Raw genomic sequence first — 25,406 nt, 5'->3', positions numbered from 1 at the left:
AACATTTTCCATATGCACTGTCATATTCCATTCTTTTTCTAATATTCATATTTCATTAGCATTTAGTACACAGGCCTTGGGATTTTTTGAAAAGAAATATAAATATATTCTAGTTTGGTATTTGTGAACTATTTATCATTTAATTTACCATCAAGGCCTACTTAATTTTGTTTAAGACACTAAATTAATTTAAATCCCACCTCTTTTACTTTTGATATGCAAATATTTTTACTTTGATGTTGTAGCAGTACAAATTGAATTTTGCAACGTGAACCGCTAATGCTAATTTGATTACTTCTGTATTAGTGTTGAGTGCTGCTAAAATAGCAAGAGATTGTTTGAAAAATGAAACTGGGAATGGAAGAACTCTTTCTCTGCAGGCCCTCTGCAATGATGGTAGTATTAATGCATGTACATTAATGCTTGATGATTCTCATACAGCCATGAATATTAATTTTAAAGACAAACAATTTAGGATTTTTAAAAAAACCTGACAGCTTGATTTTTTAAAAAATTGAGTTCATCACAAAGTCCTGACCGAACTTTTTAATAGCTCAGAGAGTTTGAATCCATTTAAGATATTTATTGCAGACGATTTAGACCATGATTTCTTTTTAGCAGTAAAGATGTTTATCAAATATAGTGAAGACAAGGTGCCTAAATTATGAAATCAGTACTTTTTGGATGGAAGTGAATCAGGCTTTTTTAAAAAAGAAAGAATGAACCTTTTCAAAAAGATCTATTTAATTGATTTATTTGATAAAGTTGAGGAGATTTCTAATGACCTGCAACAAAAAGGATGACATAAACATCTGATTACAATGCAAGATAAGACAAGAATACCTGACAACTGTTGAAAAACGATTTTTCCTTTTTGTAAAATTGTCCTTGAAAATAGTATCTCACACGAAAAGACAAAAACTCATTTATACAAGTGATCTGCAAGATCTTCCAAAGGTGGAGCTGCAGTAATATCTGCCACCTGTAGTGTGCCTGCAGCGTGCATGTTGCTTGTCTGTTTATCAATGAAATGTCTGTGTTTGTCTGTCTGTAATTTGCATTATGCCTGAAAGTCTCTGTGCTCATTAACCTTTTACAGGTGCCGCACCGTTCCAAGGAACTGCAGGTACTAAAACAATGGGCAGTATTCTTGAAGGCACAGCACACTTTGAGCTCCACCTCCTCCTCCTGCCTACCCTCAGGCAATGTTTTGGAGGCCATTCAATGAGTTAGAGATTTGTGGCCAAGCTAAGGAAGTAAAAAAGGAGTAGCTAGTGACTGAATGAGGGCACTGTATATTTTCCACATATTATCCATCATCCGACTATAAAAAGAAAGGTTTGATATAAAAAAGATGGAGAGAGATCGAGAGAGATGGAACAACCATTACCATATCAAATTATCAAGAGTTTTCTTCAGGATGTGACTAGAAAAAAAATTTTAGAATGTATGCACATCCTGTCAGTTTTCTTAAAAGTTTCTCAACAGTGTATGTGGTATGTGAACATATAATACAGTGATTAACTAGGTTAGAATGTGGATAAATAGAGATCACTAGGCTGATGATTATAAAATTAATTATACTGAGGATAAATACTAAACACTAGTTGGTTGATTCTTTTTAAACCTAGAATTTTTTGTGTAATGTAGTTTTAAATAAGATCAAGCATTCTGCTGTTCCATACCTGTGAACATTCACAACTTGTATACTTAGGGAGGAACAATTATGGTTTTGCATAAATATTTTTAACCTCCATGTATGAAAGAAAAAGATTCTGATTCTTTCCAATCAGAATCTTTTTTTTTTCAAATTAGTCACAAATTTCTTTTGTGAAATTTCTTCTGTGAATGTGTTCTTTATACGCAATGCGAAGTTTCAAAAGAATTTAAATCAATCTACCATGGGCAAAGCCTTATCAAATAGACATTAAATAGACAAGCAAACCACTAATAAATTCCAATAGCCTTATAAAAGTTGGTGAATGCTACTGTGATTGTGAAGATCATTAATGCTATTAAAAATGGTGATGCCATTGATACTAGTCTTTATCATTGAAACTATTTTCAAAGGCTAAAAATGGGGGAAAGCATAAATTGAGCTCACTTCTTAATAAGTTCACAATTGAAATTACCGTCTTGTTCAACCTCCCATTTTGAAAATGTAAACTCGTTTATAAGTCACTTATGGAAACTGTTAAACATAATAGCCCATCTCCTTGTTTGCATAATGATTATAGAAAACTATCTAAAATTCTTTATATATATAATGAAAATAATCAGGGTCGACTATAGTAAGGACAGACGACAATTTATTTTCCTTTAAAATGAGATTTTATTGATATAAATGTTCATTGCTTGTTCATCACTTTATCTCTTTCTCACTCACACTATTTCTTTCTGTTCAAATGTCATGCTTTTCAAAAAAAAATAAAAACAACCGTTTTAGAATACTTCCTCTTCCTGGTAGCCATCAAGTCATCAATGAAATGTGTCTTAAATTGTATCTCCTGAAATATACCATTGGCTCATGCTAAAAGAAAACTGAGTTATACTCCTCACCCTTAAGTCTCAATGTCAGTTCTTATTTTGGCTGTCTTCATTTTCATGTAAGGAGACAACTTGTCCAGTAGATCCTGTTAAAGATAATGTGAAAATCACAAACAGTTTGTCTTATTCAGAGTGCAGTGTTGTGAGAGGGGGAAAGAGAACAGTGACTACAAAAGGGGAAAGAATTAGTGTAGATCATCCTTGATAAAAGTATCGCTTAGTTCATCCTTAGTTCCATTTAGATTGGTACTCATGTGACAGGAACTAATTTTTTTAAATTTTATTCAATCTTTATTTAAATTTCAATAGATGCATTTGGCTAGTGGTTACCATATTGCACAGTGCAGATTTAGATACGCATGTTCTTATTTCATTTTAAAAGACAAAGACTAAATGTTTTCAATTTAGCCTTTGAAATAGACTCCAAAGAATAAAACTAGTCATCATTCTTTTGAAGATTCATTGCTCCTTTTGTTAATATCAGATGACTTATCTTAGTTTCTGTGTTTTTAATCTTCTTCTTCATTGAATATAATTAAAATGTATTTTGCAAATTAGGATTACACACATATATACATATGCATAAGCATGTGTGTGTATATATATATTATATAAAATTTCATTAGTGGAATTTCAATAAACACATATAAAATTTTATGGATATTAGCCATAGAGTTGTCCTTAAAACTTCTCTACTGTAATTGTTAAGGTCATGGCTTTGGAGTCAAATAGACATGGGATCAAATTCTAGTTCTGTGACTACCTGAGTGACCTTGGTCTTCTTAAGTCCTTATTTGCTTCTGTGGGAAGAAATAATAAAACTTCATATTGTACATTGTACAATATATGAATATGTACAACTTCTACATTGTACATTGTAGAATTGTGGTGAAGATTAAATAAGCCAGTACTACAAAGCATATAGCATTGTACATCTCTCTAATGTTCTGTAAATGTTAGCACGTAAGCTAGTCTCATTATGAATGCTGTGTAAGGGATCGTTTGAGTACAGTGTATCCTTAGAAAGATTTGTATCCTCAAAGGATTTATTTTTTCCTTTTCTGCTGCATGGCTAACAATGGATAATTCCCAACCCACATGAATGTAAACAGGGTCCATAGGTTTTAGCATTTTCTCCTCCACTAGCCGGTGAAAACAATGGCACCCCACTCCAGTAATCTTGCCTGGAAAATCCCATGGATGGAGAAGCCTGGAAGGCTGCAGTCCATGGGGTCGCTGAGGGTCGGGCACGACTGAGCTACTTCACCTTCACTTTTCACTGTCTTGCGTTAGAGAAGGAAATGGCAACCCACTCCAGTGTTCTTGCCTAGAAAATCCCAGGGACGGGGGAGCCTGGTGGGCTGCCGTCTATGGGGTTGCACAGAGTCGGACACAACTGAAGTGACTTAGCAGCAGCAGCAGCAGCCACATAAGGGTATATGGTGATCTTACAGAATGCCTCATCATAGCAACAATCTTACACCATTTGGAGAAAATGATACTGTCTTCAAGTGCTTAAAGAATTGTCCCAAAGAAGGAGGAATACATTTTATTCTTAAACTTCTAATTTTTGCTTTAGTAGTAAAACTATGGAACTATGTACCTGGTGGCTGAGGGCCAATTCAACTGGGGCTAATTTCCTTATTTCAGCAAAACTTAGGGAATAGTCTTTGTCATTTGAGAAGCTTTCAATCTGTGATCTTATAAATAACAACATCAGCTGAAAGAGAAAGAGCTAACATTACAAACTGGAGTGGAAAAAATTGACTAGCACTAATATACACATATCAATAGTAAGTTCTTTCAGTCCCTCAACTGCATCATTAATGTCAATCTGCAATGAAGGCTGTCTCCTACTCTTTTTGGCAAACAATTTCCAGAAATCGTCTGCCACTCAGACCTTCCTAAGATGTTCACTTCTTGTCACTTCCGCAGTATGTAAAGATGGAGGAGCTGAAATGTGTGCCACCCTATGTTTCTTCTGAGTCTAGTTTCTACGTTTTCCATTAGGAGTCCTCCATGGGTAGATACTGCGGTTGACAAGTTTTTTGGAGTAAATCTAAGAAGCAGGGTATTCATATACTTTGAAATCAGGTTGTTGTGTTTTCCTTTTCCAAAGTGAGTCATGATGCCTGTGGGGCTAATGCATCTACAGCCTAGACTGAATTAAAATAGAGAGTGAAGGGACCATCGGAGTGGCAAGATACTATGGAGACTGATAATGATGAATAACTTCATTTATAAAGTGTAAGGCTTTGCTGATTCCTAATATAAATATTAGACAATTGTCAAAAATAGCATACCCATATCTGGGCATCAGCTAGATTGTATTAGGTTTTGTTACAGCCTTAGAGAAAAGGTAAATTAAAGCCAGGGAAGGTGGAGGAAACAAGTGGGAGTTTTATTTGTATAATGTACAATAAAGAAAATATTTTAAGAGCTTTGAAGAACACTATCAATTTAAGTTTTGTTTTGTTTTTGCCAAATAGTGACGATCCTTTAAGAAAAAGTCTCAAGTTGGAAGATTTAGCTCATTATAAATTAAACAGAAGATTGGGATAAAGTTAAACAGCAACAACAACAACAAAACCCAAAACTACACAGCTACAATTCCCACCAAATATTCAGAAGAGGGTGTTTCTGCATGGGCATATGTTCAGTTTATAACATCCCCTAAAGATGTAAGTTAGGAAACTAGAAAGGGAAAAAATATATGCTAGGCTGATAGCTATTTAGATAGAATGTATACGTAGACAGTGAGAAGGACTGCATTGCCTTGTTGAGATTTTCAAATACCAGTATAGTTACTTAAAATGCTGGTTGAAGTGTCAGCTCTATCTAAGAAAACAAGAATAATGGGGAAAAAATCCTGCTACCTGCTTAAGTTGAAATAAAAACCTTCAGGATTATTGATTCCTATAATCTACAATTGCTTATCTTTCTGTGAAATGTCTATTTAAAATGTCTCTTTAAATCATATTAAGAATAAACTATGCAGTTTATCTTTATATAGATTATCCCAAATTATAAGCAATTGGAATCCTGTAGAATTTGACCAGCACTGGAAAAAGATCTTCTGATATACCTGTGTTTTCTGATATACCTGCAGTACTTTGGCTATTTCAGCTTCCTATTTCTGAGCAGACACCATGACCCATGATAGCTTTGTGGCAGCTGTGCTGTGATATGAATAAGCAGCTATTCAGAGTAGATGTAAAGAAGCAAACTCATTTTATTTTAGTTTGTTTTGCAGTAAACATTTGATGCCTTGCTTGTAAGAATAAAAATAGAATAGGGAGAAAGAAATTCAAATTGGAAAAATAGATGACAAAACCCAAATATATATGTGACTCAAAGATCAGCTTTCCAACATACCCACCTAAATTTTTGAATGGCATTTAAATATTCTACTTACTTATTTGAAAAGAATTCATAGATTGAGATGGTCTTGTCAGCATTTACATTTCTGTGTTTATGTTTAGTGTCTCGATCAAGGCAAATTTTTTGCCCTGTAAAATGTATAGAGAAATCACTATTCTTTATTAAAAACAGATAAAAATTCATATTATAGCTTTTTAACCATATAAATATATTCAAAGCTATCACCAAAATTGACTTCAGAATACTAAAACATCTTAATATTTAGATTTATATTGCCCAATACAGTAGCTACGAGCCAGTTGTGATAATTGAGCAATTGTTATGTGATTAGTCCAAAGTGAGATGTGCTATAACAAACACATCAGATTTAGAAGACTTGATGCCAATAAAAGGAAAGCAAAATACCTCAATAACTGTGTGTTGATGACATATAGATATGATACATTCTTGTATATTTGAGGTTGAATAAAACATGTTATTAGAATTAATGCCATTTGTTTCTTTTTTTTTAAAACAGAGACACAAGGAATCTTTACATCATGTTTATGACTCTTATGTGTGATTTGAATTATATTTGTGCATTGGCATTGACGTGAATGGTGTTTATCTTTAAACACGACAGAGAAATTCTCTAATTTAAAGATAAACAATGAGGCAAGTGTATATACATGTATATTTTCTATTGTTGCTTGAACTAATTTTACCACAAACTTAGTGGTGTAAAACAACACAAATTTAGTATCTTACAGTTCTAGAGGTCAGAAGTCAATAGCGAATCTCACTGGACTAAAATCAAAGTATTAATATTAGGAAGACTGCATTCCTTTTATAGGTCTAGGGTAGAATCCTTTTCCATACCTTTTTCAGCTTCTAGAGGCCACCATTTCACATTTGCTAGTGGCCCCATTCTTCCATCTTTAAAGCATCACAGGGAAAGTACTTCTAAGGCTGCTGCTGCTGCTAAGTCATTTCAGTCGTGTCTGACTCTGTGCGACCCCATAGACGGCAGCCCACCATGCTCCGCCGTCCTTGGGATTCTCCAGGCAAGAACACTGGAGTGGGTTGCCATTTCCTTCTCCAATGCATGAAAGTGAAAAGTGAAAGTGAAGTCGCTCAGTCGTGTCGGACTCTTCGTGACCCCATGGACTGCAGCCTACCAGGCTCCTCCATCCATGGGATTTTCCAGGCAAGAGTACTGGAATAGGGTGCCATTGCCTTCTCCCTTCTAAGGCTGTCATCCCTCCAATTCTCTCTCTGCCTCCCTCATTCTTCTCCTTGTAAGGACCCTATGACTAGGTCCATCTGGATAATTCAGGATAGTCTCCCTATCTCAAAGTCAAGCGATCTGTGACTTTAAGCCTCCCTTTGCCATTAACCTAAAAGGATCACAGGTTCCTTGGATTTGGACATAGACATCTTTGGGCTGCCATTCTGCCTACCACAATGTGTATATATATATTTATATTTAACCCAGCAGATAAATATGGGGTTTCCCAGGTGGTGCTAGTGGTAAGGATCAACCTGCCAATGCAGGAAATGCAAAAGAGGCGGGTTTGTTCCCTGGGTTGGGAAGACCCCCTGGAGGAGGAAATGGCAACCCACTCCAATATTGTTGGATGGGAAATCCCATGGACAGAGGACCCTGGCCAGCTACAGTTCATGGTGTTGCAAATAATCAGACATGACTGAGCACAATAGGTAAATATATAAAATCTTCCTTCTTTCCTTCTTCCCTCTCCCTCTCCTCTCCATTTCACACAAAAAAAGTCCGTATTTTCCTCAGATTTTTTCCAATGTTTTCCTTTTGGCACTACTTCTTCTTATCATTTTAAGTCTCGGAAAAGCTTAGGATAATTTTCGTGTCACCCAAAAACTCACAGATAAAGACCAAGACATACGGAACAACTGTGTTGTTCCTTTTGGTGGTTCTAATTAGGGAGGACGCTGTCAGAACGTGGAACTGTTTGTTACGCTCCTCAGGTAGAGTAGTAATTGACACAGCAGCCCTATGAGAAGGAAGGGAATGTGAATTCCAGTGGACAAGCCTATCATGGAGAGACTGAGTAGAACTTTCATGAAAAAGAAAAGGCTTTGAAACAAAGCCAAATAAAGTAAAGAGACAAAGCACTTCTCTGTCTCTCTGAGAGACTTTGTTAGTTTATCACACCTGCTCAGACATTTTGAGCTTATCTTGGGACATGCTTCTGTGAATTGACAAGTGGGTTCCTCAAAAAAATTGTAGAAACGTGGCAGCCACTTGGTAACATCTCTTCACCTAGTCAGATAACTGGAAAAATTCAATCTTATTTTTAAAGTATAGTTGATTATAAACAGTTTCATCATGGCTTGTATAATATTGGGGGATAACAAAACTTATAATTGATGAGAATAGAGTAGTCCTTAAAAGTCTGAATTTGGCACCTGCCTTTTTTTTTTTTTTTAACAAAACGATTCAAAGGCTTTTCCAAAGGTGATAATCCATGGTTTTAAATGAAACCCATCTTTCAAGATATTATACTCCCTATTGTAGTATTCAAATCACTTTCTTATCAGTAATGAAAATGATTTAACTAGACTTAGAAAACTCTCAATTTATCCTGTCTATTCCACAAAACTAAATTGGCCACTAATTGCCACAGAAATATAACAGTAAAATCAGTGAATTCTAAACATGATTTAAGCACATGCTGGACATTTTTATTGTTGTTGTTCATACCAGAGCAATTAAAATCTATCAATCAATCTGAAAGTTTTACATTATTTCCATGTAGGTAATTTTATGGGGAAAAGTACCAGCTAAAGATAAACATGGTAAAATTAAGTGCTTGAGGAGAACAAAATACACTTATTTTGAAATTCTGAAATTCATAGCATTGTCTTTTCCATTATATAACAAGTTATTTTTTAATTATATAATAATATTAGTAATAAGTTGGGTCATGGAAGGAAAGGATTTTGGCTGTACATTTAGTCCTTAATAATTTAAGTATCATTTTAGATGGAGCTTTTGTTGGGTTTTAAACTGCATTTAGTATAAGATACAATGCTTTGATAGATTTAGAATTTAGACTATGTCTATATTTAGAAAGCATTAGTATGGCAGGTAGTAAATTTCAAATATTCATGACAGGTAAGATCCTTAAAACTGATGATGAAGACAGGCCAAATCCTCAGGCATTTATTAAGATAAAGTCTGTGTATATTTGAAGACAAAGACTTAAATCACACAAAAATAACTATTGATTTAGACATTTATATCTCGAGATACATGCCTACACAAGTTGTTTTTCTAAATTCATGTGGATAATGTTGAACTCTTTCTTCAGTACGTCTCTGCATTAACATAGCATGTTGGAGGTGATAATATATGCTGAATGATATATTTTTAATCAAGTCATTTTAAAATAATACTTAATGAAGGAAAGTCAGCAGGCCAAACAAGTTGTATGTTTCTCCTAATTTGTAATGGGGGATGGGAAATGTTGAAGATATTTAATTTTTTTTTGTTTTTTTTTTTTAGTGGAGGATTTGGCTTATAAAAATAAACCCCCAAAAGGGATCAAAAGTGATAATTAAATACAATATAGTGAAAAATTCAATTCAGTTAGTACTAGGCACATTGTGAAGTCACCATAGGACTTTATGAACTTTGCTAGGAGGCATTTAGCTATATCTCACATACAAAAATATGATATTTGAAATAAACTTTGAAAGTTCAATAGAAGTTGGACAGATTGAGATTAAGATGAGCATTTTCTTCAAGGGAGACATCCTGGAAAAACAGAAGAGTGTGGTAGGTGAAAACTGTAAGGTGAAAGTGATTACCTTGCTTTCTGGTCAGTGGAATACCATTGGAGAGATTAAAAAAATATTAGTTGGGTAATTTTATCAGATTTGTGTTTTCACTTATTAAAATTGTCCAGGAAGGACAGAGGACAGGGATGAGAAAGGCAATGGTTGATAATTTTTTTGTGGTTGTCTGGTCAAGATCTGAGGAGAGCCTGGCACAAGGAGTTGACAAGAATGAAAAGATGCACTAGACTAATGCCTTTCAAAATGTGGTCCTCTGATCAGATGCATTGACATCACCTGGAAATTTGCAAAGAATGCCAATTGTCTGGGGCTCGATCTGAGACCTACTGGATGAAAACCTCTGATGCAGGGTCCAGCAACCATTTTTGCTTAAATTAAGATATAATTCATATATCAAAAACTGCACATGTTTAATGTATAGATCTCGCTAAGTTTGGACATACAGCATCACCACAACCAAGGTGGTAAGCATTTATGAACTCCAGCTACCTATGTTTTAAAATGTTCATCGGAGAATCTGAAGCACACTAGTATTTGAAGAAAACTTCCCTAAAGATAGATTTATAGAGTTGAAATAGAATTGAGGAATTCTTTAGATTTGGGGAAAAGGAAGATGGAATAATCAGGAAGAGTTAAAATTTCAATTGTATGAACTAAGTAGAAGAAAAGCAAAGGAGAAAAGGAAAGATATAAGCATCTGAATGCAGAGTTCCAAAGAATTGCAAGGAGAGATAAGAAAGCCTTCCTTAGCGATCAGTGCAAAGAAATAGAGGAAAACAACAGAATGGGAAAGACTAGAGATCTCTTCAAGACAATTAGAAATACCAAGGGAACATTTCATGCAAAGATGGGCTTGATAAAGGACAAAGATGGGCTTGATAAAGGACAGAAATGGTATGGACCTAACAGAAACAGAAGATATTAAGAAGAGGTGGCAAGAATACACGGAGGAACTGTACAAAAAAGAGCTTCATGACCCAGATAATCACAATGGTGTGATCATTCACCTAGAGCCAGACATCCTGGAATGTGAAGTCAAGTGGGCCTTAGAAAGCATCACTAGGAACAAAGCTAGTGGAGGTGATGGAATTCCAGTTGAGCTACTTCAAATCCTGAAAGATGATGGTGTGAAAGTGCTGCACTCAATATGCCAGCCAATTTGGAAAACTCAGCAGTGGCCACAGGACTGGAAAAGGTCAGTTTTCATTCCAATCCCAAAGAAAGGCAATGCCAAAGACTACCACACAATTGCACTCATCTCACACGCTAGTGAAATAACACTCAAAATTCTCCAAGCCGGCCTCAGCAATACATGAACTGTGAACTTCCAGATGTTCAAGCTGGCTTTAGAAAAGGCAGAGGAACCAGAGACCAAATTGCCAACATCCGCTGGATCATGGAAAAAGCAAGAGAGTTCCAGAAAAACATCTATTTTTGTTTTATTGACTATGCCAAAGCCTTTGACTGTGTGGATCACAATAAACTGTGGAAAATTCTGAAAGAGATGGGAATACCAGACCACCTGACCAGCCTCTTGAGAAACCTATATGCAGATCAGGAGGCAACAGTTAGAACTGGACGTGGAACAACAGACTGGTTCCAAATAGGAAAAAGAGTATGTCAAGGCTGTATATTTTCACCCTGCTTATTTAACTTCTATGCAGAGTACATCATGAGAAACACTGGGCTGGAAGAAGAACAAGCGGGAATCAAGATTGCCGGGAGAAATATCAGTAACCTCAGATATGCAGATGACACCACCTTATGGCAGAAAGTGAAGAGGAACTAAAGAGCCTCTTGATGAAAGTGAAAGAGGAGAGTGAAAAAGTTGTCTTAAAGCTCAACATTCAGAAAACGAAGATCATGGCATCTAGTCCCATCACTTCATGGGAAATAGATGGGGAAACAGTGTCAGACTTTATTGTTTTGGGCTCCAAAATCACTGCAGATGGTGATTGCAGCCATGAAATTAAAAGACTCTTACTCCTTGGAAGGAAAGTTATGACCAACCTAGATAGCATATTGAAAAGCAGAGACATTACTTTGCCAACAAAGGTCCGTCTAGTTAAGGCTATGGCTTTTCCAGCAGTCATGTATGGATGTGAGAGTTGGGCTGTGAAGGAAGCTGAGTGCTGAAGAATTGATGCTTTTGAACTGTGGTGTTGGAGAAGACTTGAGAGTCCCTTGGACTGCAAGGAGATCCAACCAGTCCATCCTAAAGGAGATCAGTCCTGGGTGTTCATTGGAAGGACTGATGTTAAGCTGAAACTCTAATATTTTGGCCACCTCATGCGAAGAGTTGACTCATTGGAAAAGACCCTGATGCTGGGAGGGATTGGGGGCAGGAGGAGAAGGGGATGACGAGAGTGAGATGGATGGATGGCATCACTGACTTGATGGACATGAGTTTGAGTGAACTCCGGGTGTTGGTGTGGACAGGGAGGCCTGGCGTGCTGCAATTCATGGGGTCACAAAGAGTTGGACACGACTGAGTGACTCAACTGAACTGAATGAGTGATGTCATTACCTGAGATAGGATATATGAGAGGAGAGTTAGGTTAGTTCAAAAGGCATTTTCAAAAATATTTAATTGTCCAGGAAGCTGTCATTACAAAAAAGCATAGGTCTATGGTCAAATATAAGGAATTGATTTTGATTAGACCCATCTTGGTCTTCATTGAACCAGAGAATGTTATTAATTTGTTTACAGTTTCGCTTTAGAGAGAAAAAGCCTGGCTAGGGGCAAGAACACCATTAGAATCTGTGGTATAGAGGAAAACATTTTGGACTTGGAAGCAGAGCACCTGAAATATGGCCATGACCTGGAACATCTGCCACACTACCTGTGTGAACACTAGTTCTGTGAAAGTCACTTAACTTCTCAGAGCTGTAGGTTTTGTTTGTTTGTTTGCTTCTATTTTTTCATTTTTTTCCCACCAGGAAATATTGAGTGTATTTCATAATTATTGTGAAAAATAATGTGTGCAAGAAAGTGCTGTTCTTTGTTCAGTCGCTGTTGTGTTCCACTTTGTGTCCCCATGAACTGCAGCACACCAGGCTTCCCTGTCCTTCACCATCTTCCAGAGCTCAAACTCATGTCCATTGAGTTGATGATGCCATCCAATCATCTCATCCTTGGTTGCCCCATTCTCCTCCCATACTCACTTTTTCCCAGAACCAGGGTCTTTTCCAATGAGTCGGCTCTTCACATCAGGTGGCCAAAGTATTGGAGCTTCAGCTTCAGCATCAGTCCTTCTAATGAATTTCAGGGTTGATTTCTTTTAGGATTGACAGGTTTGACCTCTTGCTGTCCAAGGGAATCTCAAGAGTCTTCTCCAGCACCACAGTTTGAAAACATCAGTTCCTTGGCACTCAGCCTTCTTTATGGTCCAACTGCCATATCCATACATGACTACTAAAAACTCATAGCTTTGACTCTACAGACTTTTTTTGGCAAGATATAACATAGAATAAATGGTGGATTCCTTATTTCCTTCTCAGCTTCTTACTGATTACATACTTTTTTCCTTTACAATACTCAAAAATGTGACTGAGAATTAGTGAATTATGAGGATGAAGATGGAAGAGAGAGAAAAATATTTCTCAGAGTAGTCTGGAACATAAAGAAGACCAAATAGTCACCTGGAAATTTACTGCATCCCATATATAGTCTTGTATAGTTTCCTAGAGAAAATTCTTGAGCAATACATCTGAAAATATTTACTAAGGCATTGCAGAAAAATGGCTAAGTTTCCTTTAGAGAGACATGGAACTAAAAGACATATTACATTTTAAATATAAAATAGCAGTGCATTGTAATATTTTGCTATCAGCTACACCAATTAATGCAGATGATGCTAATTAAAAGCAAATTTAGAGAGTGATTAGGTTCTTTTACCATTGTTAGGGAGAATTGATTCTTCTATAGATCTAATATGTTAAAGTAAAAAGTTAATGATGTATTGATGTATTTTAAATCACCTAATTTAGATTATAATTCTGAGGAAAACATTTGTGTTAATACCGAATATTAAATGACAAACTCTTTCCCTTGGAAAAGAAATGGCACCATTTGTGTAACCCTAGAGCAAGGCACATGTTGATGTTTCAAATAAATTATTGTGTATGGCCGTATAATCTCAATTTTAGTCTTATAAAACTTATAGTACAAGAATTCTGTTGCACATGTGCTCATTTATATGGCAGTATACAGCTGTGTGTGGCATAATAACTTTATTGAACAAAATTATGTGCTGTAGAACTTGCTGCAAAAATTTCATGGTCCCATCTGGACTAGCTTTGCAACTGAGTAGGCTGAAGTGGGCAAAGATTTTTACAGAATTACAGAAAACAGCAGTAGCTTTCTGCTGTCAATTTTAACATTTAGAAAATAATGTCAGTAGGTGTTCAAACTAGGAGGGTATTTTTTTCAGACTCAAAAAGGGTTTTCAATTTGGAACAAAGGCACTTGCACTATCTGAAGGCCCTTTTATAAAGATAGACATCTGGCTCATACCTAAATGTATTGGCCTTCACTTACAGTATTCTTAAAGTCTTATACCTTAAATGTAACAAACCTGTTGAATCTTATATTTCATCAAGATAGGCAGTTAAAATAGCTATGATCCTGGAAAAGTATTTTCTGAGGTCTTAAATTTGGCTCACATTATTTAAAACTTAGCTACCCAATCTCTTTTGGGGGGAAAGGGCTAAATTAAGTCTGAGGTAGATTAAATGGTAGAACACAGCATTCATTTACTTTTATGAATATCTTCCATCTTTCTTTCCCTGTCCTTCTCCTTGCCTGTCTTCCTTCCTTCATTGCAAACAAAAAACATGACAAAAAGAATAAAAGAGAAATAAAAGAAAAGAAGAAGTAGCAGCACAAGGTTCATCTATATAAAATCTAGTAAAATTGAGTTTGGAACAAAAAATTGGTGTAGTCCAAGAAATTAGCTCTTATATCTAATAAAATGGTAACCAAATGGTAACAAATGGAGGTGCTATTATCATTGTCTTCAGTGTTAACTAATGATGGTATATCTTATGTATTTTTGAGTCTGTGTATGCACCATATACACACTTTTATAAAGATGGGGAAACTTCAGGAAATGCATTAATTAGATGGTGAAACTAGGACTGTGAGTGGAAGTATTGTAGATGAAAACAAGTTGATAAAAATGCCCAATATAAGTTAAACCCAACATAAGTTATTACTTTCAAAAATTATAGAAAAGACAAGAGGACTGGCTACTAAACCACCCTTAACAAAAGAATGTGGGTAAGTAAAAAGTCCATGAAATATCACACAGACTGTCTCCTATGTTCTCATTAAAACTAGGCAAAACCAGATAATATATTGTGTTTCTAAAAACAGAAAAAAAAAGACAAATATTGCCTATTTGTACATATGAGTTCAAAATTTTCTTTAGAATATATTTTAAAATTCATTGAAATGTTTGTTTCATTATACAATATTAATCATATGCTTTTACATATGTAGTGAATAAGATTCAGTTCAGTTTTGTTCAGTCGCTCAGTTATGTCCGACTATTTGCGACCCCATGAATCGCAGCACGCCAGGCCTCCCTGTCCATCACCAACTCCTGGAGTTCACTCAGACTCACGTCCATTGAGTCAGTGATGCCATCCATCCATCCATCCATCCTCTGTCGTCCCCTTCTCCTCCTGCCCCCAATCCCTCCCAGCATCAGAGTCATTTCCAATGAGTCAACTCTTCGCATGAGGTGGCCAAAATATTAGAGTTTCAGCTTTAACATCATTCCTTCCAAAGAAATCCCAGGGCTGATCTCCTTCAGAATGGACTGGTTGGATCTCCTTGCAATCCAAGGGACTCTCAAGAGTCTTCTCCAACAACACAGTTCAAAAGCATCAATTCTTCGGCGTTCAGCTTTCTTCACAGTCCAACTCTCACATCTATACATGACCACAGGAAAAGCCATAGACTTAACTAGATGGACCTTTGTTGGCAAAGTAATGTCTCTGCTTTTCAATATGCTATCTAGGTTGGTCATAACTTTTCTTCCAAGGAGTAAGCATCTTTTAATTTCATGGCTGCAGTCACTATCTGCAGTGATTTTCGAGCCTGATAAAATAAAGTCTGACACTGTTTCCACTGTTTCCGCATCTATTTCCAATGAAGTGCTAGGACCAGATGCCATGATCTTCGTTTTCTGAATGTTGAGCTTTAAGACAACTTTTTCACTCTCCTCTTTCACTTTCATCAAGAGGCTTTTGAGTTCCTCTTCACTTTCCACCATAAGGCTGGTGTCATCTGCATATCTGAGGTTATTGATGTTTCTCCTGGAAATCTTGATTCCAGCTTGTGCTTCTTCCAGCCCAGCGTTTCTCATGATGTACTCTGCATATAAGTTAAATAAGCAGGGTGACAATATACAGCCTTGACATACTCCTTTTCCTATTTGGAACCAGTCTGTTGTTCCATGTCCAGTTCTAACTGTTGCTTCCTGACCTGCATATAGGTTTCTCAAGAGGCAGGTCAGGTGGTCTGGCATTCCCATCTCTTTCAGAATTTTCCACAGTTTATTGTGATCCACACAGTCAAAGGCTTTGGCATAGTCAATAAAGCAGAAATAGATGTTTTTCTGGAACTCTCTTGCTTTTTCGATGATCCAGCGGATGTTGGCAATTTGATCTCTGGTTCCTCTGCCTTTTCTAAAACCAGCTTGAACATCTGGAAGTTCACGGTTCACATACTGCTAGGCTTTGGCATAGTCAACAAAGCAGAAATAGATGTTTTTCTGGAAGATTAACAGAAAATATTTTATGTTTGACGGTATAGGAAGAGGGCACTGCAACGCACTCCACTATTCTTGCCTGGAGAATCCCATGGACAGAAGAGCATGGAGGGCTACAGTCCATGGAGTCACAGAATGACTAAGAACAGCACAGTGTATTATTTATAATCAATGTACAAATTACAGCCATATGAGGCGTTCTTTCACTTAGACGTAAAATTTTGTTAATAATGTAATTGTTTTTATGTATACAGTTATATATCTGATGTGTTTGATGATCATATATATATATTTATATATATATATATTTCAAATCTGTATGGATACACAAACTTTTATTCAATGAAACACAGTTCGCACACACATTTACCAGCATGGATTTACATTTTAAAAAGAAGTTAAATAGGACGTTTCCTAACACGGCCATTAAATCCTGAGGTGAAGAAGGGTGAGCCAAAATCTGATTATAGAGAAGCTGTTTGGATCAGTACCTTTCAGTGTTATTTTTTATTGTTGGGAGTAGTTACATAAATGAAAGGAAAAATCCTTTTTGATTCATATTTGATGTTGGGAACAAAACTATTTGCCCTTTCTTCTACAGTTAACACAATATTTTCTTAACAAGTATAATATTGAAGTCCAATTAAAGAATTGTATACAACAACCACCCAACAAAAGCATCATTTGGACGGTACTACCTTAATTATAAACTCTCGAGAAAAAAAATCAGGGCTGCTGAGCCAATACGATAGAACATAGCTTCTTCCAATATAAGAGAAAGCTGCTTTGCTTTTATAAACAACCGTAGCAAGTAATACCTTCTCCACCTTTACATATTCTGTTCATATAGCTTTTTTCACTTTAATGGAGAATTACCAGCATGCTTATAAAAGCACATACCTGAAAAATAGAGAATCTTTATTTCACTTATAGGGGCAAAGAGGACAGGCATGATTAGAGCAGAATTTAACTCTAGGGGATATATTAGTGTCTCAGGGGAATAAAATGATAAGCATTCTGGCACCATGCACGTTTTACCCCAGTACATGTTCACACAGTTCCAAATCAGACTATTGCTCTTTGAAGCAACATGCACTATTTAATACTGTTACTAGCCCAGCAGTTTCACCACACCATTGAAAGTGCTCCGATATTTAATGTACACTGTCTTGTTTAAAGTAAATGGGCATAAAAACAAACAAAAAAAACTTGCTAGAATTTTAGGCTCTACTTAGATGGGTCTAGAGAATAGAGGCTAGGATTTTTGCAATGATGCTAATACAATTAGTTTCTGATCCATGATTTAAGTAGGAATAGAGATATAATCTGAGAAAACTAAAAAATGCACTAGAAGTCAATAACAAAATGTCACTAAAGTAGAATGTTTCTTTAAATAAAACTGCTTTACTGATTAATGCAAATTTTACTGCAATTTTGACATGAAATAATTATTCTTTGAGGTATTCTCAGCTCAACTTAATAGAAAAATCAAAGGGGAGAATGATGCTTGTGTCTGTTATATTGATTCTGTCTATAGTTATAGCCCCAAATATTTTGACATGTGCATTCCTGTAATATCTGAAGCTCTGTTCCATTTATAATAATAATTCTCCTGCTGAGAGCATGGCTTGTGCTGATGCCAGCCTGTGCCTCTCTCCTTGAGGTCAGAAGAAAAGTAATTTATATATTTCAATTAGTCTAAACTTTAGCTCTGAGTCGATGACTTTATCTTAAATCATAACATATCCATAGGTAAGTGCATCCCTTTGAGAAAAAATGCTGCTTCCACGTTATTATTCATTCACATGCAGCTCTTTGAAAAGGCACAGTTGGTTTGGAAAAAAATAAATCATGCTTGTTTAAAATTTCTTTTAAAATACTTACCAAGTGTTTATGTGTTTAAGCCTCCTGATCACCTCACAACCTTCCTGCCAGAAGCAAACTTTCATTTAAACGTGTTTATTCTCAGTACTTCTTTGCTGACTTTTCAACCGAAAGATTTTACATAAAGGACAATGAATATAAAAAAATGAATCTTAAGTAGTGGTAGTGGTAACTTACTCACCAATAATTTTTTTTTTTCTGTCAGAAGCTTCCATATTATAAACATTTTACAGGGAAAAAAAAAATGTTAAAGAGAATTTTCTTTAGAAATTGCAGCTGTCCTCAATGGGTTCCAATCTCCCCACCCCCCTTTTATTTTTCCATTGCTCATGAAATATATTGAACAGGTTTCTTCAGTTTAACATTAAATGAAATAGGTTTTCTTTCCTTTTACATAGATCAGCACTAGCCTATCACGTTGTATAGGTAAATCACGTTGTATAGGTAAAATAAAGCCATTTTCCTGAAACTCATTTGAATCCCAGAAGGCTGAAGACAATCCCACTAAGGTTTCGAAGAAGATGAACTTCTTCTTTGGCCTTAGAGATTTACTTCACAGCTACTGGGGCCGCATTTCCCATAGTGCTTAGGGAAAATCTTTCCTGTCTATAAAAAACTGGCACATTGGAGAGAGAGATTTAATTTCATTCCATATACAATCGATGTTTATAGCCTATATGCTACTGCTGCTAAGTCGCTTCAGTTGTGTCCGCTTCTGTTCGACCCCATAGATGGAAGCCCACCAGGCTCCTCTGTCCATGGGATTTTCCAGGCAAGAGAACTTGAGTGGGTTGCCATTTCCTTCTCCAATGCTTGAAAGTGAAAAGTGAAAGTGAAGTCGCCCAGTCGAGTCCAACTCTCAGCGACCCCATGGACTGCAGCCCACCAGGCTCCTCTGTCCATGGGATTTTCCAGGCAAGAATACTGGAGTGGAGTGCCATTGCCTTCTCCAAGCCTATATGCCACATTACACTAAGTTATATAGGGGAGGGGGAGAGAGATAAATATGGAATAGAGACCTGGCCTGAAAAAAGGATTGAAGGAAGAAGCCATACATGCATTCTATAACTAATTCCCAATGCAAAAGAGAATATCCTTTGTTTACTAGACTATGAAGTATAGGCAATACTAAAAAAAGGAGTAAGACTAATTCATAAGAATAATAAAGTAATGATAGTATACAATATTTATTGAACATTTACTATATACCAGACACTGTTTGATATACTGTTATCTAAATATTTTAAGTAATTTCAAGAAGTCAGATCTATATCATTCCCGTTTTAAAGATGAAAAAAAAGTGATTAATTAATTTTGCTAACATCACCCAGTTAAGTGGCCAGAACAATACTAAAAACAGATACATGTTTTCAGAGCACATAGCATGACTTATTGTAAGGAGAGGGCAAAATAAGATTCCTAAAAGCAAAATAAAACAAACATCCCTAAAAATCTTCATTGGTGAATTTCACTTTATGAAATAATTCTATGAAAACTGGGCAAGTCAAATTTCTGAGTTTAGCCTTTTCTTTCAAAAGTGTGTGATTAATTGCATTTGGCCAAAGCTTGCAGGGTTTCTTGAATTTCAAATGGTTTATCTTGTAAAAGTACTTGGTAAAATTGCTCTGCAGATGTTAGTGTTTTTATCTGTTATTGAAGTTCCCTTTTCCTTTTTTTTCTTTTTCCCAATGAGGAACTAAGTGCTGCTTGAAATATTTCTGACAGGAAGTTTGGGGAAGCTGGGAGGCACACTTCTTTGCATTTATTTTCTGAGTCTCTTCTAATCACAGGGTTTAATACTGGAAGTGATATGAAAGAAGGAAATGCACATGAATGGAGGTGCTATGATCAGGGCCATTTCTGTCAGGAAGTCATAGCTGTCTGCCCTGACCTTATGAAGAAGCTTCCTTCATGACTGAATTGAATTGAATACAAATTCAGTATCACTGGCCTTTCTTCACAAAGGCATCAACTTTGAAAGGGAAAAAACAAGTTCAAAATAGGTTCCATAGTAAGTTAAATTAGGGAAGCTATGATTTACAAAGACTTTCTTCCTAGTAACATATTCTGTTAGGTTATCAGCATAATACGATTTCAAAGATATAAGATTTTTAAAGAAGATATAAGATTTTCCTTACTGTGCTTATTAACATAATTTTGTTGAAAATCTGATGAAAGACTCTAACCATTTTACATGTAGAAGCAGAAACAAGCCCAACATATATATACATATATTATATATATAAATATATATAATTTCTATATATATTATTTCTATAAATATATATTATATTGAACTTTTATTTTGTATTGGGATATAGCTGACTAATCATGTTGTCATAGTTTCAGGTAAACAGTGAAGGGACTCAGCCATACATATACATACACATACAGGCCAAGTATCAGGCAGTATAGCTGTCCTGTCCAACATGGTAACCACTAGCTTATATATGGCTATTATTTTAAATTAATTAAAATTAAAAATTCACTTCCTCAGTCACACTAGCCACTATTTTATAACATACTTTATTACTGCAGAATGTTCTATTGATAATGCTAGTGTGCAGTTGCGGCTAATAGATCAAGCTGGACTGTAAATTCCTGTGTTTCAGTCCAGCTTCATTTGCTAGAAGCATGAGCTTGGTCAAGTTTATGTTGACCATCATTCTTCATCTGCAAAATGAGGATGGTACCGATACCTATCTCATATAGTTGTCATGAGTACTAAGTGAGATAATATATGTAAAATATTTAGATCAGTATCTTGTGTAAACAGAGGACTTAATAAATGCTGGCTATTATTATTAGGGGTTGCTAGGAGTCAGACACGACTGAACAACTTCACTTTCACTTTCCACTTTCATGCATTGGAGAAGGAAATGGCAACCCACTCCAGTATTCTTGCCTGGAGAATCCCAGGGATGGAGGAGCCTGGTGGGCTGCCATCTATGGGGTCACACAGAGTCGGAAACGACTGAAGCGACTTAGCAGCAGCAGCAGCAGCAGCAGCAATTAAATTGAGTATCATTCATTGGTTAGAAAACAATTGATTACACATTTCAAGATCAAAATCAATATGCTAATAGGCTCCTATAAAGTTTAAAAGTAACATTTCACTTCCATATATTCATATATTTTCAGAATGGATTTGAGCCTATTAACTAAATTTTTAAAGGACAAATGCAACAGAACTGAATATTATTAACCTAATTTTAGAAAGACAAATCCAAAATTGATGATGAGGGTGGGAATTTATAGAAGGCCATGGTTAAAGGAAGCTATTGCAATTGAACAATAACAAATATTAGCTGAGGCACAGGCTTAGAATTTTTTTCTTAATTTAGATTAAATCCAAATAGATATAAGAAATGTTTCAAAGTTGTATTCAGATACAATGTGACTCTAACTCAACCTCATAGGATTAGTAGAAAATGTCCTGTTACATATATTTATTTTAATAACCAACTATTGTTTGTAGACTTTTTTAAAAGATATAATCAATAGGCCCTGCTAATGATCTAGGATAAAACTACCAGGAATTAGCTAAGCATAAGTGAAATACCAGCGTAGAAGTAGAATACTGGTGTAGCACAGTGGTTACAGCAAAGAAAGTAAAGTCTGACTGCTTGGACCTAATCTCTCTCTTACATTACAAGCTGAATAACTTGGAAAACTACTTAATCCTCCTGTGTCTCATTTTCTCATCTGTAAAATGGAGATGATAATTGTAACACTCTCACGGGTTTTTTTAAGACAGTAAAATTGCTGGTGCTTATCAGGTAGACTGCCTGACACAGTGCATATACAATACAAGCAGAATTGGATGTTAGCAACATGGAATGGCTAACTGATTTTGGAGAATTCTCCTAATTTCCCTCTTCCTTCATTTGCCTTCTGAAAATCTGGTACAGAACCAGGCATGTCAATTGTATTGCAAAGATGATCTCAGTATAAAAAATACATTGTAAAATTTTAGTATAAAATATAATAACTTAAATTTAATTTCCATATTTTCCTAAAAAATGCTATTCAGTATTTTCATGTATTTCTGATGCTTCTTTTTTGCTGTTGTTATCATCTTGTTTCTTCTTAAAAAATATTTGGGCACTCTCTGGGGTAATTGTCTAAAGAGATTTTCAACTTTAGGGGAAAAATAAAAGCAAGAATATATGCTAATGGAAATTACTTAGAGAAACCTGAGTAAATCTAGTAATTGTGTGCCATCTGTGGTAAGGAAATTAAATAGTGCACTTAACATGATTCAATAATTAAATATGTATTTATTAAATCATTTGTAATAGCTTTAGTAAATGACCTCAGGTCTCAAAGGCAACCACAGAGTGATTACCCTTGAAGCTTCACTGAAAAGTGAATTACAGAATCAGTTTTCTTTTCTTTTGCTGCCTGAACATGCTTTACCTTGAAATCTCATTGTAAAAAACTTCTGGTTACTCACAACTTTTGTACAGGGCTTCATCACTGCAGGACAATATGTGGTGGGAGTTGCAGGGGGAGAGGAGCAGAATGTAATGAAAAGTTGACAATCAACAGAAACAGTTAGAAAATTACCTGTGGGAGATGGCAGATGATCAGAGATACTGAGACAGAAGGCAAGCACTCTGCACAGCAGCTGGAGAGGAGAAAAGGTGCATTAGTCAAATGGATTAGGAAAAAAATGAAATCAAATTCCAGAGAGGTGCTGCCATTTTCTTAGTATCGTTAGGTTTTTTTCAGACTTTGAGATATATTCTTTAGTTGTCCCTCTCCTTTTCACTTATGTATTGCGTAGGGAGAAATTTTTGAATTTTAGCATTTGGAGAATATAGAACTTAAATCATCAACTTAGGAAATGCCATGTTTCATGAAACATAAATGATTTGAACTTGGTGAACTTGATTGATTTACTTTTAAAAATCACATTTTCATAGATAATTTCCTAATTTGTTTTATAAATCTGTGAATTAAAACATTCAGAATGCATTTTCTTACTTCTTAAACTAGATTTCCTGGGCAATATGGTGAAAATAAAAGTACTACAAAATTTTAAAATGCATGTTAGTGTTCCTCTTCCTGATTTTCTCTTGCTAATTTATAGGATTTCCTGTTAAAGGAATAACAGGTGTAAAATATCCTTTGAAACTCCAATTTAACCTCTTTGTCCTATTTCCTGAACCCACGTGAATGTTTTATGATTCTAACTCCTGCCCTCACAGATCGCCGTGCTATTTTATGCATCTTTATTTTTTACAGTTCAGTAAAGTTTGTATTAAGAGAAATCCTTTGAAAAAGTAATTTTGAGGAAAAAGTTCCCCTTAAGCTAACATAGTTCTTATTTCTTCTATTTCCAGCTTCAGCTGTTAACTCCTTTCCATGGTATTCTCAAATTTGCAGAGTTATATAATTTTAGATAAGTTCTATGCCCATTACCTACTGTTGCCACACTTTACATTCCATCAAATAATGTACCAAATCACTTTGCACTTATGACACAGTTCAATCTGGGTGCTTTGATAATCAAAATAAAGAGATATTTTGGAAAATCAGTGACATATAAGTGAGAGGCATTGAAAACAAATCCAATTTTTATAATACTCTGTGTAATTAAAATAGAAAATAATATTAACATTGAAATAGTGTGTCATTTCTAAAAGCTTATAAATTTAAAATGACAGATCAGCTTGACTCAAGTAATCAATTGTGAAACTTCACTTTAACAGGATAATGTTTCTTTTAATACATTTGTCAACCTACTTCATGTTTTGGCACTGGAAAACCTCTCAATTTAATGGAAATAGTGAAGAAGCTGTTTGCACTGTCAATAGAGAAATATTTTTATTTTTTGTTGAAAGCAACTAACTGACTCATATGCAAATTGAAAGTGCACACACGTGCATACACACACAGACACTGTATACTTTTGTTGGTATCAAAACCCCATAATTTCTGCATAAAACCTGCTAAGGAGTCACAGCTGAAACCACTTTCAATGTGGGAGAAAGTTCTGGCCCCTTTTAATTGAGCAAAATTGCAATCACTGAATTGGATATATTCTGAGAATTAGGGATTTGTCATTAATTTTCATTTAATTTTATGGTTATCAGAAAGTATATTCCTATGTCTGCATATATTCACTATCCATACCCCTACTCTGAACAGGAGTTTTGTACTGGGATATTTTCAGAAAATTAATTTGGGCTGATTTCCCTATTAACTATTCATAAAGATTTTCCCTGTGCCTAAACAAACTCCGTCTTTAGTTTTGCCTGAACTGATATTGCTGCAGGTGATAGAGACGGAATTGAATGTTGATATTCATTGACTGCTGAGGTAAAGATGAATTTTCTGGTAAAAACTCCAGAGAGCAATTCTTTGGAGTTAAAACTTTTTTTTTTTTTAATTGACATAGGGCCAAAGGCGAATGTTTGGGGGAGTTTAGATAAAACGAGCTTTGCCACTTTTGAATTATATGCTAGAAAGGAGGGGAAAAATGTGTTCCCTACCGGACCATAAGACTCCAACGGTTTCTTTTGCCTACAAAATTCAAAAATGCCTTGTGGTATAAACTTCAAACTCAGAATATTGTCCTCCTCATTGTATTGAGAAAAATGCATTGAGAGCAAAAGCAATCCACATTCACATTTATAAAGCTGAGAGAGTTTTGAAATCCATGCCTGGATAAGCATCATATAAGCATTTTTCTGGCTTCCCAAACTGACCTTTCCTTTCTACTGTTAGACTGTATTAAAAATTAAAAACTTAAGGGAAATCATAGGCTTAAATGTAAAGAACATATTTGTGCAAACCCTCTTTTGTTTAGGCTTAGCAGAGTTTTTAATTTGTTTGTTTGTTTTGTGCTTTTTGTAAATCTTTACCCTTTTCTTCTTTATTTATTAAAGTTAAAATAGGTCATTTAAAGCAACATTTTACTTAATAATTAGATCAGGCCTAAATAAAATGGAAAATGTGAGATTATTTGAGGAACATTAATAAGAATCAACTTAT

General features: G+C 35.4%; 1 protein-coding gene across 7 annotated transcripts in view; it reads left to right on the top strand.

Annotated features, from left to right (window-relative positions):
* The window catches only part of PCDH7 (protocadherin 7), a 475,120-nt gene that overhangs the window by 298,418 nt on the left and 151,296 nt on the right, over window positions 1-25,406 (top strand). Inside the window, exon 3 of one of the 7 annotated variants that reach the window (XM_086407749.1) lies at window positions 1,100-25,406. This exon is cut by the window's right edge and continues 14,613 nt beyond it. The exons of the other annotated variants lie outside the window; for them this stretch is intronic. Coding sequence (XP_086263875.1) covers window positions 1,100-1,233 — 134 coding nt within the window. The 3' untranslated portion in view covers window positions 1,234-25,406. The remainder of the gene's footprint in view (window positions 1-1,099) is intronic. 7 annotated transcript variants of the gene reach the window in all.

The sequence above is a fragment of the Bos grunniens genome, chromosome 6, assembly GCF_055505025.1.
Source record: "Bos grunniens cultivar Pamir isolate PY7600 chromosome 6, Bosgru_T2T1.0, whole genome shotgun sequence".
Taxonomy (NCBI): domain Eukaryota; kingdom Metazoa; phylum Chordata; class Mammalia; order Artiodactyla; family Bovidae; genus Bos; species Bos grunniens.
The sequence above is the reverse complement of the archived record's forward strand: the minus strand, read 5'-3'. Positions and strand labels throughout refer to the sequence as shown.